General features: G+C 43.3%; 1 protein-coding gene across 1 annotated transcript in view; it reads left to right on the forward strand.

Annotated features, from left to right (window-relative positions):
- The window catches only part of LOC120913616 (interleukin-13 receptor subunit alpha-1-like), a 49349-nt gene that overhangs the window by 19480 nt on the left and 9343 nt on the right, over positions 1 to 20526 (forward strand). Inside the window, exons 8-11 of the mRNA XM_040323695.1 lie at positions 3307 to 3455; positions 10033 to 10156; positions 15188 to 15284; positions 20351 to 20414. Coding sequence (XP_040179629.1) covers positions 3307 to 3455; positions 10033 to 10156; positions 15188 to 15284; positions 20351 to 20414 — 434 coding nt within the window. The remainder of the gene's footprint in view (positions 1 to 3306; positions 3456 to 10032; positions 10157 to 15187; positions 15285 to 20350; positions 20415 to 20526) is intronic.

Below are 20526 nucleotides of genomic sequence, written 5' to 3' on the forward strand. Positions count from 1 at the left end.
AATCCACGCATGCTCAGAATCAAGTCGACACATGCTTGGAAGCATTGAACTTCATTTTTTTCAGCACGTCTTGTGTTTTACATCACTGCGTTCTGACACGATCGGTTATTATGGTGTGTAGGAGCAACGGACCATCAGTCAGCTTCATCGGTCCATCGGTCCGTTCTCATCGGTGTGTAAGCGGCATTAGATTTATGGCATTTTTATTATTTATTTTTTACTAGTAATGGCGGCGACAGATCGGACATAACATTGCGGCAGACAGATCGGCCACTTTTGACACATTTTTGGGACCAATGACAATTATACAGCGATCAGTGCTATAAAAATGCACTGATTACTGTATAAATGTCACTGGCAGGGTAGGGGTTAACACTAGGGGGGATCAATGTGTTACCTAGGGAGTGACTCACTGAGGGAGGTGACAGATTGGTATTCCTATATACAACACATAATTGATCTCCTCTCCCCTGACAGGACGTGGATCTGTGTGTTTACCTCCCACTCTCTATATATCTGGGGGTGGAAATTATTGGGTAATGACCAGCAATGCAAAGTGGGTGGGAGAAGGGGGTTAATGGCACTGCCCAACAATGCAAGGTGCAGCGTTATAGGGGGTTAGCAGCACAGACTATTATTATTATACAGGATTTATATGGCGCCAACAGTTTGCACAACGCTTTACATCATGAGGGCAGACAGTTACGATATAATTTAATACAGGAGAAATCAGAGGGCCCTGCTCGTTAAAGCTTACAATCTAGAAGGAAGGGTTAAGTGAAATAAAAGGTGATAACGGTGGGGGGCAGGTTGAAATGATGGAGAAAATGAAAATACAGTTGTTAGGTGTGGGTAGGATAGGGTTTTCAGGGATCGTCTAAAAGCTAATAGAGTAGGAGATAATCGGACAGATTGGGGTAAGGAATTCCATAGGATTGGTGAGGCTCTGGAAAAGTCCTGGAGGAGGTGACAAGGGGCCTAGAGAGCAGGATGTCTTGAGAAGAAGAAAGAGAAAGATTAGGTTGGTATTTTGAGACTAGACCAGTGATGTAGCTGGAGGGCTAAATTGTGGATGGCTTTGTAAGTTTTTAGTATTTTGAATTTAATTTGTTGTGTGAGCGGAAGCCAGTGGAGGGATTGACAGAGAGGAGTAGCAGACACAGCAATGTGTAAGGTTGGATCAGTCTGGCAGCAGCATTCATGATGGATTGAAGGGGGATAGCCAATGTAGAGGTAATCCAATGAGTAGGGAGTTGCAGTAGTTGAGGCGAGAGATGACCAGGGAGTGAATTAAGTGCTTTGCTGTGTCATTAGTTAGAAAGGGGCGTATTTTGGAGATGTTGCGGAGATTGCGGCTGCACGATTTTGACAGTGATTGGTCATGGGACTTAAAGGAGAGTTCAGAGTCCAGGACTAAACCTAGGACCTTGGCATGTGGAAAACAGGCTGATAGTTGTGCCATCAATTATGACAAAGAGATCAGGGGAAGAGGATAGATTGAGTTTGAGGAAGTTATGTGACATCCAGACTGATATATCTGTTAGTAAATTAGTGATACATGAAGAGACTGAGGGAGTGAGCTGAGAAGTAGAGAAATAGATTTGGATGTCGTCAGCATAGAGATGGTATTCAAAGCCATGGGAGGCTATCAGCTGACCCAGGGAGGAGGTGTAGATTGAAAATAGGAGCTGTCCAAGAACAGAACCTTGGGGAACTCCAACAGGAACAGGAAGAGGAGAGGAGGAAATAGAATTGTAAGTAATGATAAAGGTGGAGTTGGATAAGTAAGAAGAGAACCAGAGACCAAAGGTGTTTTTGAGGAGGAGGGGGTCAACTGTATCAAAGGCAGCAGTAAGGTCCAGGTGTAGGAGTACAGAACAGTGTCCATTCGTTTTGACCGTTAGGGTGCTTTTACACAGGCTTGTCGATGTACGAACTCCCCTTTTGTTTAGCAGGGATCGATACGCTGATCCCCCTGGGCAGGCGGATGACAGGTCAGTCTCCGCTCACTGTGTGGAGACAGACCTGTCAAAGCCCCGCTGTCCTCTATGGAGAATGGATGAAAACTGACTGCCTGTCCATTTTCATTCAATCCTATCTGATTCGATCCTCCAGCCGGATGGAAAATAAGGTTTCCATCCGTCTGGATTTCACGGACAGGATCGAATCGGATATCATCGGATGTCAGCTGACATGTCACCGCTGATATCCGCCACTCCACAGAGGTGCATGGAGCGTGAAAAAATGACACGCTGACCTGATCGGAGCACCCGTGTGAAAGGGGCATAAGTAGATTGTTTGTTAGTTTTAGGAGGGCAGTTTCTGTGGAATGTTTAGGATGAAATCCAGACTAAAGTGGCTCAAGAAGGCTATTCTCGGCAAGATGGTGGACTAGCAAAGCAAACGGGGGTTAAAGGGGTTGTAAAGGAAAACATTTTTTTTTCATAATAAGCATCCTTTACTTGCAGACATTCCTTTTTTCACTTCCTCATTGTTCGTTTTTGCTCAGAAGTTGCTCTATTTATTCTGTTCACTTCCTGCTTGTCTGATTGTAACTCACCACAGTGAAGGGAGGCTTTAATGCGGTGGTCAGTGACGTGCTCGCCCCCTCCTGGGAACTACATCTGTGCGGCAGGACGCTCTCTACGTGTTAGAGACTTCAAGGAGGTGTGAATTACTGGGCATGCCGCAATGCATACGGGGAAATGTAGTTCTTACATGAACGAGCGCCGCAAACCAGGAAGTGAATGAGAGAACAAAAACTAGAACGCTAGAGGTGATATAGATGAAGGAATTTAATAGGTATTTACTTGTTGTTTTAACAGAATCATTACACTATTCTGTCTGTCTACCTTGCAGACATTAATTTTAGCCAAAAACTTATTTTACTTTACAACTCCTTTAAGAGAGTTAATAGCACCACTGACCAGCAACATATTTTTATTACGGTATTCCTTACAGAACTCAGAATGTACACATAGTATCCTTTATGAGTGGTTGCTGAGATAACAAGTGATAAAGTGGCTGCTGGCAGGGTGGTCAACTTTTCAGATGGATGTGATCTGTTACATTAACAAAGTTTAGGGAGTTAAAAGGGCAAAATGGAGACATTCAGTAAGTAGAATTGCTTGTTTTGCACCACTATCATAATTCATTTTAAGTGGTTGTATTCCTAATAGACAATGTATAGGCCCTTTAAAGAACAATGGATTGTAGGCACAAACAAAATGTAACCATAGAGCTACACTTTAGTCCAAATAAACCTTGTTGGATTACTTGTGAACATTGTATGTTTCCTCTTTTTAGTAAAACCAAGACCTCCAACAATATATAATGTGACCAGGACTCCAAATCAACATTTGTATATAAGTTGGAATACATCACATGTGAATGAAAGCCTAGTATATGAGGTGGTCTATAGAAGGTCAACTAATGAAAATGAAGAATATATAAGGGTAAGAGGCTATCACAATCAGTAAATGCCTTGCTACTATTAAATAAAAATGTTGAACACAACTTTAATCTAATAAATTGCTCCAACTTTTTCCAAGTACATCCAACTTTTGCTAGCGCTGCCACTCTGCCACTGGCACTTTAATCCACATTTGGTGAGAATGTCACTTGCTGAAACCCTTTTTGGATAAGATACCCCATATACATACTTGAGTCATCACATCTAACTTTATCATTACTCCCAAACTAGCCTTCCTCTCAATAATCTTCGGCTAAAACATCACTGCTCTACTTCTTTCTTACCACTGCCAGAGACCAGTCACTAGAATACCACCACGACTCTCACCATCTTAGAATGGGTGACTGAGATTTTTTGATGGATGCGCTCAGTATCATGATACATTTGAGGACTTCAGAAATGTCTGCTTTGGAACACCTTTATGGACTCAGACAAAATTAGGACCCTTCTTCTATCTCTAATCTTCATAATAGAACAACGGTTCCATTTTATCTCCTCGTTTAATGACTAATAAATTCTAAGTACAGATCCTCGGCACAAAATCAGGACCCTGACATGAGCCTCATTGCCCCTTCTGCTATCTCTCATTTTCATAATAGGACAACGGCTCCGTTTTATCTCCTCTTTTAATGACTAATAAGTACAGATCATTGGCTGACCTCCCTAGCCCCTTCTCCACAAACTTTACAGGGGTTTAAAACCCTTTTTTTTTTAAATAACAAACATATCATACTTACCTTCACTGTGCAGTTAGTTTTGCACAGCGTGGTCCTGATTCTCGTCTTCTGGGGTCCCCCAACGGCACTCGCGGCTCCTCCCCGCATCAGGAAACCCTCTAGGAAAAGCGCTCTCTCTGGGGGGTTATGGTGCGGGCGCACTCCCGGGTCCAGCATTTGCATCCATAGACACAGAATGCCGGACTTGGCCCCACCCCCTGGCACCTGCATCATTGGATTTGATTGACAGCAGTGGGAGCCAATGGATGCACTGCTATCAATCTATCCAATCAAGACCCCAGCCAAAGAGGGTGTGCACGTCTCCAGTGTCGGAACGAATGGGTGGGTTCGGGGCTGGTCAGTGACAAAAGTTTTTTCACCTTAATGCATAGGATGCATTAAGGTGAAAAAACATGAGGGTTAACAACCCCTTTAAACTTCTACTTCCACTCTCCCCTCCCCCTTCATTCTTTTCTTGTTTCATGTTTTTTTTTTCATGTCCCTCCTACTTCCCTAGTACCAACAATCTGTGTATATGTAGCACCCTCTAGTGTGCTACTAGTGTGAGTGTAGGGACATTTATATTCTGACTCATGCTTAAACCTTTGAATATTTCATTGGGTCAGAGTTTATTAGAGTTCAGGGCAGCAGTACTCATGCAGACAGATCTCTGGTGCCTCTCCATCTGGTTCTGCAAAGTTGAAGAACATTCTGGAAACTAGAGGGCGGAGGCTAGGATAGGTGTTCTGCCTATTTAGGGGAGCTTAGCCAATCTCCAGGAGGTGCGCCTGGCGGGGACTAAGTGAACCCTTAAATATGAATAAGTCATGCTGGGAAGAGAGTCGGGTGGGCGATGGAGATGGATTGCTGAGGAGACTGTCGATGACCCTCAAGTAACCCTTGTTGGGGACGGGCTCTACCTTGGGCCGGGGCTCAGGTGCTGGCCTAGGAAGATCTTGACAACAGAAGAAGTTTGGAAATAGTCTTCCCTGAAAGGCAGTGGAAGCAAGGTGTACAGTTTGAGTACGACAGCACGGTGTAGGGACCTACAAGGGGAGAGACTGCCACAAGTAGCAGGTCTCTCTGGAACAAAGCGATGTGATTAAATCTTAAGTCATGCTGGGAAGAGAGTCAGGTGGGCGATGCAGATGGATTGCTGAGGAGACTGTCGATGACCCTCAAGTAATCCCTGCTGGGGATGGGCTCTACCTTGGGCCGGGGCTCAGGTGCTGGTCTTGGAAGATCTTGACAACAGAAGTTTGAAAGGAGTCTTCCCTGAAAGGCAGTGGGAGCAAGGGGGACAGCGTGAGTATGATAGTTCACAACACATTGTGCTACTTTCCTAAGGGACTGAGAGTTCCTAGCCTGTAAGGGGCTGTTGGTGATCTAACAGATTGTTAGCTATTAAAAGAGGAATTAGAGTTGTAAAGAGTAAAGGAGAAGAATCAATTGGAGCTGTAGGAGCTGGGAGGAAGTTGTCCCTGGTTTTGTTGCTATCAAGTTGGGCATCCCATAATTCCTATCCCCCATCCAAGTTATTACCCCCCAATAAAAACACAAAACAAAGCTCAAGGACTGCTGAGGATAGAATCCTATCCTATTACTACCTTATAATTCCCAAGCTCTATAGCTACTGATCTCTTAAAAATGCACCTTTGAATATTACTTTGTATCCCAATGTAGGTCTTCCATATGTGTTTACTTCTGATTGCTGTTTGTTGTAAACCATAACTTTGCTGCACAATAAAAAGAAAAAGAGAGAAGTCAATCCAAAAGTCATCTTTTCACATTGTAATACTGGGGTGATTTTCTAAAAGAAAAGAGGCTGTTCACTTTTTAAAGTCTATTTTATTTTGTTAAAGTGATTATAAACCTTAAAAAGTTTTACTTTTAAAATAACAAACATGTCATACTTACCTGCTGTGTGCAGGTCCTCTTCTTTTTAGGTCTCCCCACTGGTGCTCCTGGTTCCTCCCCTCTGCTGAGTGCCCCTATAGGACTTGGGGCACTTGTGCATGCTCCCTCCTGACCCTGATTGGGGTGTACTTAAGACACACAGAGCATGACTCAGCCCCGCCCCCACTTCCTCCTCACTGGGTGTGATTGACAGCAGTCGGAGCCAATGGAATTGCCAAACAGGGTTATTTCTAATTTGATTGGTGCCTTAAAATCAACACAGCTTTACCTTTTTTAATAATATTCACCTTGAAATGTGAACACTTTGCTATGCTCTAATATCCTTTTCACCTTTAATAAATCAATTTTAGTTTCTTATTTAGCGCAGCTATATGCACATAACCGCAGGAAATCACAGTCTTTTGTGTCAACTGCCGATAGCAGCGTTAAAAAAAATAAAAATGAACAACAGGAAGCACATCATAATCAAAAAAAATAAAAAGGGTTGCTATGGGAATGACTACCGCAGCTAAACGCGGCCGCATGTAAGTGCACGTAATCGCACTGTACAAATGCAGCTAATCGCAGTGCCTGGAGCCTTGAATTTCACAGAACATTTACATGCTTTTAACTGCGGCCAAACAGCCGTCCGTGTGAAAGGCGCCTTAGGATCCTTTGCTTTCCCAGCCTTCCCAGAAGGCCAGTGACATTGTAAGGATAAAAACAATAATTAGACCTGGCATTTCGATGCAATGGACACTATACTGGTGAATTGATTTGCGATCATGTGACATCCTAGCTTTCTCCCATCTTCCGTTGTCAGGGGTTGGTGCTTCTTCACTATAAAAGCAGCAAATGCAAATAGGGCTGAGTATCGGGCTAGAAAGAATAAATAACAATTTATTACAATAACAATATTCACAAGGTATTAAAGGCTTACAAAATATCCGCTAGTGATCTGTTAAATCCCTCACAGGGCTTTAGCAGATCATATGTAGAGTTTTTAATAAGCTTTATGTCATCATGGGACAGCATCCCAGATAGCAAGGATAACTTGCCACTAAGGATGAGCTCCAGCGTGTTCGCATAGTACACGTGCAGAGCCCGCCAGGAAGTCTGCACGGCGCTGCACTAATCACAGCCAGGGAGACATTTACCGATCTCTGCAGCCGAGCATCTTGGTCCTTTCACTTCTGAAAAACGCACGGTGTCATGCGGAGTCCCTCAGGGTTCCCCTTTGTCGCCTGTTCTGTTCAATATCTATCTCCGCCCTCTTTTTGAAATCATCAGTAACCAGAAGTTACTTTACCACTCTTATGCAGATGACACACAACTGTATTTTCGCCTTTGGAACAATAAGGATCATTATCTTAAACTCAACGGTTCAAAAACAGAACTTTTCCTGTTTCATGCTAACCGGAAAAATCATTCAGTAACAACATGGACACCCCCGCACATTCTGGGTAAAACCATCACCCCTAGCACCAAAGTCAAAAGTCTCAGAGTCATCTTCGACACCAACATGACACTGGATGCACAAATTGGGTCAGTAGTCAGCGGATCCCACCATCTGCTGCGCCTCCTACGCAGACTCACCCCCTTTATCCCAACAAAAGACATAGCAGTCGTGGTGGGAACAATTATCAACTCCAGACTGGACTATGCAAATGCCCTTTACCTCAGGCTCCCCAAATACCAAATCACTCGTCTGCAAGTGGTTCAAAATACGGCCGCTCGACTAGTGACTGGGAAAAAACCATGGGAATCAATCTCACCTTCTCTGAGATCCCTTCATTGGTTGCCAGTAAAAGACAGAATCACTTTCAAAGCACTCTGCTTAACGCATTAGTGTATCCAAGGAATCGCCCCCCAATATCAATGCGAAAAAATAAAAGCTCACAAACCCAATTGCGTTCTGCGATCCACCAACCAAAATCTACTCCAGATACCCAAAGCTAGATACAAGTCCAAAGGAGAACGTAGATTCGCAGTCCAAGGACCGAGACTGTGGAACGCTCTGCCAACCACCATCCGATTGGAGGTGAACCACTTGGCCTTCAGAAGAAAGATCAAAACCCATCTCTTCTGAGATCAAAAAGTTCACTCAGGGTATGCATACTAAGCGCCCAGAGGCGATTCCGTTCGCATATGTTGCGCTATATAAGTCTCTCTCTCACTCATCCTTACTTGCCACACAGAATTGGAAGTCTGTTAACTTGCTGCACATTTTCGGTGGCAATTTGTACACTTGTAGAGCACTTGAAGAACAAGTTCTAGTTGTAGACACTTTTACAATTTGTAGCAAATTTGCATGGCAAGTTTCTAGCAAGAGCAAAGTTTCAGTGGTGAGTCTATAGCAAAAGCTCTGCAAGTCTACAGCATGACAATTCAGCCACAGTGACCCCTATGGTGGAAAGACTATTGCACAACATAACAAAACCAGAGCTTGCAGCAGACTTGCAGAATGTTTGCAAAGAAATGTTATCTGGAGTCCTGCAATGCAGACTTGCTGCAAGTGTGCAACATATTTCTGAAGCCTGGCAAGTCTAGCAATAGCTTAGCAAGTCGCTTTCAAACTTGCAGCACAATTGCTTGCTGTCTTGGAAGTTAGCATGTCAAAGTAGAAAGAGGAACACTCCAAAGAGAATGGTGTGTCTGGTTGTTGGGGTCAGACCCCAGGGAAGACGGTGAAATACATTTTAATTACTTTTTACGGCGGAATAACAAAGATATGTAAATGACAAAAGACAAGTTTCTTACCTGCCACCTGTAGTTGTGAGACTTGTTTTACATTGCTTAAAATCTTCTTAAAGCTTAGTTCCGCCAAAAAAAAAAAAAGAAATCAGCAGCTACAAATATTGCAGCTGCTGACTTTTAAAATAAGGACACTTACCTGTCCAGGGCGCCCTTGATGTCCTCACCCGAAGCTGACTTGTCCCTCAGCTCCCGGGTGTAAACACCGGCATCTCCAGTAAGGAAATCAGTAAGTGAAGCCTTGCGGCTTCACAGCCTGGTTCCCTACTGCGCATGCGCGAGTCACGCTGCTCGTCCTGACTGGTCCCTGCTGTCTTCTGGGACCTGTGTGTCTCCCAGACACATCTGGGCAGATGAAGGAGGGGCCGGACATGGTGTGGATAGCACAGGATTCTGCAGCGATCTATCACCTGAAGTGGGAGCAAATACCTGGTTTAGACAGGTATCTGCTCCCCCATCCCCCTGTAAAGGGCTAAATGTGAGACCGGAGGGGGGGAATGGATAAGTGGAAATTCCATTTTTGGGTGGAACTCCGCTTTAAATGTCAGACTATTGCAGAGCTATGTTCCCAACAAAAACTAATTGGAGGTTTGAAAATACTTTATACTTTTGAATGGAGCTTTGTAGAAGTTTAAAGGGGTTGTAAAGGTTCATTTTTTATTTTTTAAATAGGTTCCTTTAAGCTAGTGCATTGTTGGTTCACTTACCTTTTCCTTCGATTTCCCTTCAAAAATGTTTTTTTCTTTGTCTGAATTTCTCACTTCCTGTTTCTTCTCAGTATGCTTGCCCCCATCATCCGAGCCATTCTGGCTAGGGGTTAGTCAACCAGAACAGCTTACTGAGGAGGAACGGGAAGTGAGAAATTCAGACAAAGAAAAAAAAACATTTAGAAGGGAAATCGAAGGAAAAGGTACGTGACCCAACAATGCACTAGCTTAAAGGAACCTATTTAGAAAATAAAAAACAAACCTTTACAACCCCTTTAAGAGTGGATTTGTTACTGTATTTATTGGTTACTATATTTTACCATTATATTCTTGAGCAAACACTGCAGTGTCATAAAATTTCTATCTGATTTTATTGAAGAATGCTACACTTTCTTGTTGCATTATTTGTGGTAGTTTGACATTGTCTTATGCTAAATTATCTTATTAGAAAAAATGTATTTTTCACATGTCATTCATTACCTTTTAGAACATAAAAGAATTAAACACTGAAATACTCAATGTTCTCTCTGACGATTATGCTGTGAAAGTACGAGCAAGAACTGGCGGCAATGGATTTTGGAGTGACTGGAGCAAGGAAGAGATTATTACAGGTTTAAATTATCTAATTTCCAGAAGAGATAATATTTTTTTTTAGGTTACCAATCACCTTTAAAGTGACACTAAAGGTTCACTTTTTATTCTTTTTAAATAACAAACATATACTCAAGAAAAAATACCGCGCTATCTAGTAAAATGGAGCAGCTAACACAGCAAAGAAGATCGAAATTGCTAGAAAATATTGTGGAAAAAGTGTAGCGCTAATAATGAGTAAATTCTAGTGAAAAAAATCAATAAACTTAATATACAACACCACATGTGAAACTGGTAGTGATAAATTGTACTAACTATAGTCCATATATCCTCCAATGAATGAGTAATAATGGTGATAAGATCTGATCAGCGTCAGAAATAATAAATTAATAAAAAAGAGAGAAAAAGTCCAGTGACTGAGTGAGTGAACAGAGTCCAACGGTGATTTCTAAGGTAGGAGATCCACCACCACTTATGACAAGGAGCTTACCGGATGGATTGGACCCAGAAGGGCATATACCCGCTAGGCCAATCAAGCTTGTATAAACGGTACACTTTGAAGGGTACACCACAGATGTCTCAAAATCTGGTATTCTTGATAAGACCTCAGACAGAAACATCCAGGGGTTCACGCCAGGCAATGGTATACAGCAAATCCCAAGGGGAGCATACCAGATATCCAGATAGGAGATGATATCCAGATCCAGATGAAAAAGAAGAATTTGGAGTGCACATAGCATAATTCCGTATAAATATCACAAAATGTATTAAAAGAAAGAAACTCACATATTGCACATATAATCACTGCAATATGTGAGTTTCTTTCTTTTAATACATTTTGTGATATTTATATGGAATTATGGTATGTGCACTCCAAATTCTTCTTTTTCATACCTATCGTTTGGATATCTGATATGCTCCCCTTGGGATTTGCTGTATACCATTGTCCGGCGTGAACCCCTGGATTTTTCTGTCTGAGGTCTTATCAAGAATCTGTGGTGTACCCTTCAAAGTGTACCGTTTATACAAGCTTGATTGGCCTAGCGGGTATATGCCCTTCTGGGTCCAATCCATCCGGTAAGCTCCTTGTCATAAGTGGTGGTGGATCTCCTACCTTAGAAATCACCGTTCACTCACTCAGTCACTGGACTTTTTCTCTCTTTTTGATTAATTTATTATTTCTGACTCTGATCAGATCTTATCACCATTATTACTCATTCATTGGAGAATATATGGACTATATGTAGAACAATTTATCACTACCAGTTTCACATGTGGTGTTGTATATTAAGTTTATTGATTTTTTCACTAGAATTTACTCATTATTAGCGCTACACTTTTTCCACAATATTTTCTAGCAAATGCAGTTCGTTTTGCACAGAGTGGCCCCAATCCACCTATTCTGGGGTCCCTCGGCAGCTCCTCCCGCAATAGCTAACCCCCTCTGGGAAGCTCTCTCCCGAGGGGGTTACCTTGCGTGCACGCTCCCGTGTCATACACTCAGCGTCCATAGACACCGAGTGTATAACTTGTGCGGCCCCACCCCCCTGGCGGCCGCGTCATTGGATTTGATTGACGGCAGTGGGAGCCAATGGCTGTGCTGCTATCAATCTATCCAATGAAGAGCTAAGAAGCAGTGGAGAGAGCGACGCAGGATCGCACCCATGGAAATTCGGGGTTCAGGTAAGTAAAACGGGGGGGCTGGGGAACTAGACAGTGCAAGGTGTTTTTTCACCTTAATGCATAGGATGCCCTTTAAATTAGCAGCAGACCGCCCATAGGATGCATTAAAGCGGTAGTTCACCCTCACTTGCATCATTTTTCCATCGAGACAGGCATTGTAGCGCGAGCTACAGTATGCCTGTCCCGATTTTTTTACCCCCGTACTCACTGTGTACTTGTACATTAAAGATTTCGGCTCCCGCGGGGAATGGGCGTGCCTATGGAGAGGGAGGATGATTGACGGCCGGCCCTGGCACGTCACTCTCCCCGAAGACAGCCGGAGTAGGTCTCGGCTCTTCACGGCGCCTGCGCACAGGCTATGCGCAGGCGCCGTGAAGAGCCAAGCCTATTTCGGCTATTTCCGGAGAAGCGTGACGCGCCAGAGCCGGCCGTCAATCATCCTCCGTCTCCATAGGCACGCCCATTCCCCGGTATCTTCGATGTACGAGTACAAGGTGAGTACGGGGGTAAAAAAATCGGGACGGGCATACTGTAGCTCGCGCTACAATGCCTGATTTTATGGTAGCAGAAATTTTTTTTTTTTTTTTTGCGTTCATAGGGTGAACCCCCGCTTTAAGGTAAAAAAAAAAAAAAACACAAACCTTTACAACCCCTTTAAATTGTTTTGTTACATCCTTTCAAATTGATACATTCTGCTGGAGAGTTTGCAGTTTTGAAAAAACAACAAACTTGCTGGCAAAATCGCCAGATGAAAACAGAAGAAAGAAAGCCTAAAAAAGAAAATTAATGCAGCCATCGCATCTAAGAATTGGTAAGCTGCAAAATAAAAAATGTTTGGGTTTGATACCACTTTAAACATTTAACTGGTTAACGCCCGCTGCATGTACATATACGTCCACAGAATGGCACGTACATGACACGTATGGGCGTACATGTACCTCCCCGCCTTTCCGCGGGTCGGGGGTCCGATCGGGACCCCCCCCCCCGGTACATGCAGCGGTCGGTAACCCGCGGGGAGCGATCCGGGACGAGGGCGCGGCTATTCGTTTCTAGCCGCCCCCTCGCGATCGCTCCCCGGAGCTGAAGAACGGGGAGAGCCGTATGTAAACACGGCTTCCCCGTGCTTCACTGTGGCAGCTGCATCGATCGAGTGATCCTTTTTATAGGGAGACTCGATCGATGACGTCAGACCTACAGCCACACCCCCCTACAGTTGTAAACACACACTAGGTGAACCCCAACTCCTACAGCGCCCCCTGTGGTTAACTCCCAAACTGCAACTGTCATTTTCACAATAAACAATGCAATTTAAATGCATTTTTTGCTGTGAAAATGACAATGGTCCCAAAAATGTGTCAAAATTGTCCGAAGTGTCCGCTATAATGTAGCAGTCATGAAAAAAATTGCTGATCGCCGCCATTAGTAGTAAAAAAAAAATAATTAATAAAAATGCAATAAAACTATCCCCTATTTTGTAAACGCTATAAATTTTGCGCAAACCAATCGATAAACGCTTATTGCGATTTTTTTTTACCAAAAATAGGTAGAAGAATACGTATCGGCCTAAACTGAGGGAAAAAAATGTTATATATGTTTTTGGGGGATATTTATTATAGCAAAAAGTAAAAAATATTGCATTTTTTTTCAAAATTGTCGCTCTATTTTTGTTTATAGCGCAAAAAATATAAAACCGCAGAGGTGATCAAATACTACCAAAAAAAAGCACGACCGCGCAATTGTCTGTTAAAGCGACACAGTGCCGAATCGCAAAACCTGGCCTGGGCATTTAGCTGCAAAATGGTCCGGGGCTTAAGTGGTTAATGATCAAAGTATTAAAGTTAACAATGGTTTCCCTCACATGTATCATAGACTAAAAGCACCTTGAACGCAACTTCTGGTGGTTACTCAGTATGAAGTTTTGGCTCAATTCACACGGGGCGGCTTCAAAGCTGACTGACTTTGAAGCCTGACTTTGAAGCCGCACAGCGTGACTTCAGCGCAGCTTGCAAACTACTTCTTTAACCACTTAAGGACAGATCCTGTTTTTCAGACTGTGTTTACAAGTTAAAAACTATTTTTTTTGCTAGAAAATTACTTAAAACCCCCAAACATTATACCTTTTTTTTTTCTAACACCATAGAGAATAAAATGGCAGTCATTGCAATACTAGGATGCATTAAGGTGAAAAAACATTTACCTTTACAACCCCTTTAAATTCCAAATCCTATGGCAAGTAGAGTAGTGAACATATGTGTATTTTATCTGGAGTTCAATTTAATACTAATAATTTCCCATAATGTGGTTGATTTACTAAACCTGGAGAGTGCAAAATGTGGTGCAGCTCTGCAGAGAAACCAATCAGCTTCCAGATTTTATTGTCAAAGCTTAAAGTGAATGTAAACCCTCACATATACCCAGTAAAGTGAGTAGCCTCAGATGATACACAGGGATAAAATAAATCTCCCTACATAAGTTTCACATGTATATCTGCTGTCTTCAGCTTTATAAATTCTTTAGAAAGTTCAGATTGTGTTAGGAGAATTTCTCTTCCTATTCAGCACAGCAGTGAAGCCAGGGCATACAGCCAACCAGTGCCGACCCTGACCTCCCTGGGGCCCTAAGCAAAATGACATGTCACATTAAAGTTGAGAAGCAGGGGGACGGGGGACGCTGCCGACAGTGACATGTCACATTGAAGATTAAAGTTGAGAAGCGGGGAGAGGGGGTGTTCTGCTGTCGGAAATTACATCTTACATTAAAGTGAGAAGCGAGGGGTGCTGACTTCTTACCTCTTCTCCCATGCAGCCAGCGAGTTGAGAAGCGGGGTGAGGGGCCGAAAATGACTTCTCGCGGGGCCTCTAGTAATTTGTGGGGCCCTCCGCAGCTTTGCGGGGCCCTAAGCGGCTTGCATAATGAGCTTATAGGGTGGATCGGCCCTGCAGCCAACACAGCTGATTGGAGGAAAGGCACACACCGCCTCTCCTCATAGGTAGAGTCTTTCAGAGCTGTTCCTTGAACGTTTTCAGCACTCTGCTAATCTATTTATAGCATCCTCCCCAGCACAAAACTCTGGCTGGTTGTATCTCAGTTGACAGAGAACTTGTCAGAAGTTATCAGAATTATAACAGAAGAACAGAGCAGGAGAAAGCTACGGAACATAGTGCTTTGAAGAGAGATAAGAAAACACTGCAAATACACTTCAAATTTATTGAATCGGGTTTACATCCACTTGAATTGAATAAGCTGAAGTTAGGAGCTGATTGGTTACCATAAACAGCTGCACCAGATTTTACACTTTCCAGTCTTAAATTTGTATTTTTACATTTCTGCTTTATAGATTTCTTACACAACAATTTCTTATCTTCTAGATACAGACCACAACAGAACTATAACCATAATTGCTTTAGTTGTCCTTCCCATTATAATAGTTATACCTGCAGTTATTTTGGCTATCTACATAAGAAGGTAAGTGATTTTTTTTTTACATTTTTATTATTGTTATTATTATCACATTCATTTTAAGGCCAGTTTTACATCTTCCTATGAAAACAAGTTATTAAATTGTTTTGCTATTTCTTTTATTGATATGTCTTACAACAAATGCTGATGCACCAAAAAAATTACTAGGGTCAACTCATCTCACACAAATGCTTGTTTCAGCTTCTCAATCTCTGATGTATAATATGTATAGATAGATGGCGCAAAAACCAGGAGAGCACAGTCAATAATAAAAAAGTACATATATCATATGGTCCATGTCAATAACAAAAATTGAAACATAATGAATGAATGAATAAGTCAATGGATCAATAATCCAATATAAGTCCAATAGCACTATAGTGGCAGCAAAATCCGGAGGTAGAAGCAGACTCTGAAAGATATGTTTTAAAAAGAGAAAATGCGCCAACCTAAGTGCAGTAAGTGGGTATTTAATTCAAGCAATTTGCACAGTAAAAATGGCTACTCACAAAACCAGTATAAATACAGGCATGTAATGGAATAGACGGCTAGTCCGGTGTCACAGCGTGTAGTCAGCAATGCAACAGGCTAGTCTCTAATCCTGGTCCCCCGGGTGATGGAAACGAAGGTCCAAGATGTTCGGGAGCCTTTGGGGAACCCCACAGAGAACAGGAGCCGTGGATGCTGTACCAGGAGCGGCGTGCGTTCCAGCGTGGAACGCAGCGTATCGCCGTACCTTGGATCTGATGAACCAGCGGAGGCTGAGAAACGCGTCATCCCATTGGCTGTCCGAAGCCCCTACGTCACTTCCGGTTATACGGCGATACGCTGCGTTCCACGCTGGAACGCACGCCGCTCCTGGTACAGCATCCACGGCTCCTGTTCTCTGTGGGGTTCCCCAAAGGCTCCCGAACATCTTGGACCTTCGTTTCCATCACCCGGGGGACCAGGATTACAGACTAGCCTGTTGCATTGCTGACTACATGCTGTGACACCGGACTAGCCGTCTATTCCATTACATGCCTGTATTTATACTGGTTTTGTGAGTAGCCATTTTTACTGTGCAAATTGCTTGAATTAAATACCCACTTACTGCACTTAGGTTGGCGCATTTTCTCTTTTTCAATCTCTGATGTGTCTGTCTTCTAAGAAAACTTCAAAGTGTATCTACAGCAAAAAACAAAAATGTAATATATTTCATCTTACCTATCATTAAATGTGGTGGTTGGATTGTTTTTTGTTTTTTTTAACCACTTAAGGACCAGAAGATTTGCCTCCTTAAATGACCGGGCCATCTTTTGCAATACGGCACTGCGTCGCTTTAACTGACAATTGTGCGGTCGTGTGATGTTGTAACCAAACAAAATGTATGTCCTTTTTTTCCCACAATAAGAGCTTTTTTTTGGTAGTATTTGATCACCTCTGCGTTTTTTATTTGTTTGTGCTATAAACAAAAAAAGAACGATAATTTTGAAAAAAATATTTTTTTTTTACTTTTTACTATAATATATATCCCCAATTTTTTTTAAAAGAAAACGAATTTCTTCATCAGTTTAGGCCAATATGTATTATTTTACCAATTTTTTTGGTAAAAAAAATTTGCAATAAGCGTATATTGATTGGTTTGCGGAAAAGTTGTAGCGTTTACAAAATAGGGGATATATATTTTATTATTATAGTAATAGCAGTGATTTTTATCGGGACTGTGACATCGTCACAGACAGATCGGATACTTTTGACACTTTTTTGGGACCATTGACATTTATACAGCGATCAGAGCTACAAAAAGCCACTGAGGAGTGCGCATGTGCCGGAGCTTCAAGATGGCCGTTTAAGCCAGGAGCTCCGCATCACTCCGGACCATCGGCGCACATAGCAGCCTCCACAGCCAGCCACGAGCTCCATAACGGGGACCACAGAGCTCCGGGGACCCCCATGCACACCCATGGATGTCCGCCTCGCTTGCTCGGTGGGATCTCCGGCCTCAGTTTGAATCGACAGCAAGGGGAGGCCTCTGTCTCCACAGCACCTCAGCCACATGCGTCCCACATGGAGGGGGCACTGGAACAGAGGCAAGTCATATCCCCAGCCACCCTCACCTACTCCCCTCATCAGCCTCCACAGAATCCCTGCTGGGCCACAGCATGGAGGATTATGCCCTGCCTCCGCTCAGGCCTACTCACAAACACCTCCTAGCTACCCCACCCCCGGGATACTTAGACCGGGATCCTGCCACACCATCTGCAGACTTGTTCCTCAGACTCTCTGACCTTTTGGAGAAAGGACTGGCCAGCACGGCCGCTCAAATAACTAGGGCAATCAAATCAGATTTCCAGAATCTTGGATCCAGAATGGAGGCCATAGAAAACAAATTGGATTTCACGGTATGCGGAACCAATTAAAACTCAGACCACATTCAGGCCCTACAAGATCAGCTTGGTACAGCCCTCTCCCTTAAATTTACACCTTATTAAATGTGGTGCGACCAAGCTAGGGATCAGAGGGGTGGAATCTCCATCATTTACCAATCGCTTGCTCACCCGTCCTCCAAATCCTCATACATGCTAGCGTGGGAAAATTACCTCGAAATTAATTGGGACCTTGAGAGGTGGCAGTCCTCATTTTCCATAGCTTTCAAGGGGGTAAGAAACATCTCCCTAGTTTAATCCGGCGTCAAGGTCACGACCAGGTGGTACCTCACCCCCTCAAAGTTGGCCTCCTTTTTCCCCACAGCAAGTCCTTTCTGTTTCCGCAGTTGCCAGCTCACAGACACCATGGCCCATACTTGGTGGGAGTGCCCTAGAATTAGGTCATTCTGGGACAGGATTTTCACCCTGATCCAAACTGTTACTACTCACCAGCTCCTGAGAACCCCAGCTTTAGCTCTCCTGAACTCCAACCTCCCTAGAATTCCCAAAGCAAGCCGCAAACTACCGTAATACATTTTATGCTGCTAAGAGCCAAGATGTCCATAGCTAAAGCATGAAAACAACCCACGGTAACCCTCTCAGCAGCCAAACGTAAGATCTCTTGGATCATGTCTCAGGAGAAACTTGCCAGCATATTAATGGACACGGTCGCGACGTTCAAAACCATCTCGGAACCCTGGTCCCTACATGTGGGGGTTCCTCTGCACCCAGGATTCCAGGCCCAAACATAAGTTGCTGGGGACGACCACTCGGCCCTTCCCGGTAAGATTGGATCTCTCTCTTCTCTAGTTTTTCTCTCTGTGACTATCTCTTTTCATCTTTTTCTTTCCATCTTTTCTCCTCTTAAGTACTTTCCAACTCCATATGGTCTTTTTCCAGCATTGAATCTGGAATGATAGTCTGACATGTAGCCTTCTCCACTGAGCTTGCTGGCTCAACGCTAACAATAATCTACTGTCCATGAGGTCACTAGATTTTTTCTAGATCAACGGAGGATCCTCCGGGCACAGTATTCTCCTAATAGGGGTGCCTGAGATATTCTCCCCAAGATCCTGTACCAACGCCTTAGTAGTAGGACAGGTCCTTTAGATTGATAGTGCCAGCTCCTGGTCGACTATCCTGTTCCATAAAGGCCTTGTTTGTATGTTGCCATAATGTGACTCCAACTGTGGAAAGATTGTACTTATTGTTTATTTTCTTGTACAAAATCAATAGAAATCTTTGAAAGAAAAAGAGCCACTGATTATTGGATAAATGTCACTTGCAGGGAAGGGGTTAACACTATCAGGCGATCAAGGGGTTAAATGTGTGTCATAGGGAGAGTTTCTAACTGTGGTGTGGATGGGACTGCCTGGGGGAGGAGACTGATTGTTGTTATTAAGCATTAGGAGATCTGTCCATTTACATTGTCAGACCTCCATTCTGTCTCTGTGGAGCGATCGCAGGGGCACAGGCATTGGCTCAGTCGTCGCGCTGTGGGCGTGTTGCGTTCCCCCTACAGCTTTGACAGTTCACCCAGGGGAGCCAACCTAGGGGGCAATCAATGGGTTAAGTGTGTTCCCTGGGAGGTGTTGCTAACTGTATGGGGGCTGGGCTGACTGGAGGAGAAAAAAGATCATTGTTCCTAATTACTAGGATCTTTCTCTCCTCCCCTGACAGAATGGGGATCTGTTTGTTTACACTGACAGATCCCCGTTCTACCTGTCTCTGGAGTGATCACGGGTGGCCGGTGGACATTGAGTCTGCTGGACCTGCTGGTTGGCTCCCCTGCTCGTTAATGGGCGTGTGTGCCTCTCCGGTGCCCACAAATTGCTGCGTACAATGACGGCAATTCGTGCAGGGGAGCTAACTAGCCACAGTACAACTGTGGCGGGGGGGGTTCGTAGCTAGTTAAGCTTTTTCATTTATTTCCACCTGGTGATTCAGATTTTAACACAGTTCCTGTTCTCTCCACTCTGCATGGAGGAGCAAGGGAGCCACCTTTGGACAGCAGCATCGCCAAGTTGGGGAGAGCACACATTTAGATGCAGTAAAAAATTTAAAAGGACTTGACTATCAAATTAACCCTTTCACTGCCAGCACCATTTTTGCATTGCTTTGCACATTTACTAAAAATGTTATTGAGGCCTGAAAAAATAGAGAGTCAAGGTGTAGTGTTTGGCTGTATAGCTTCAGGGGATGAAAACATGATATCTTTGTAGCAAGAGGTGGTTTTGAACTCAAACTATTGAGCCCATATTGTAGTGTGACGTTTAATGTTGTCTTTAGTGATATGGGTGTTCTTCATAAGGCAAACATCCTCCCTTTTTTTCCTTTTAGGACAAAGGTTTGAATAAAAGCTGACCATAGCATATCTCCCAACATTTTGAGATAGGAATGAGGGACACCTATTAACAAAAGTATGCAGGTATAGGGCGCACCAACTGGATGCTGATGCTGATCATAAGACTGGGGAAATCTAGCATCACAAGAAATACTGCAGGGGAAATCTCCAGAGGAAGCTGAATATGGCTGCATAAAGCTGGTTTTGCCATTTTGTCTTATATTGGGTTAATCCATTTTATCCTTTTATTTTTGGCTGGAGTTCTGCTTTATGGTCATATCTGCATAACTACTCATTACAGAAACTCTTTTTTTCTGCAGGATCAAGATATTGCTATTTCCTCAGATTCCAAGCCCTGGCAAAATGTTTCAAGAAGATTTTCAGGTAAAGCCTGTATCAATATATAATCATCAATATATAATCTGAGCGCTGTTTCATAGGGGACACTTTTAAATATATGGCTAACCTCTGCAACATCTCCAGAATTCGATCTCTT

This window comes from Rana temporaria, chromosome 9 (assembly GCF_905171775.1).
Source record: "Rana temporaria chromosome 9, aRanTem1.1, whole genome shotgun sequence".
In the NCBI taxonomy this organism is placed as follows: Eukaryota; Metazoa; Chordata; class Amphibia; order Anura; family Ranidae; genus Rana; species Rana temporaria.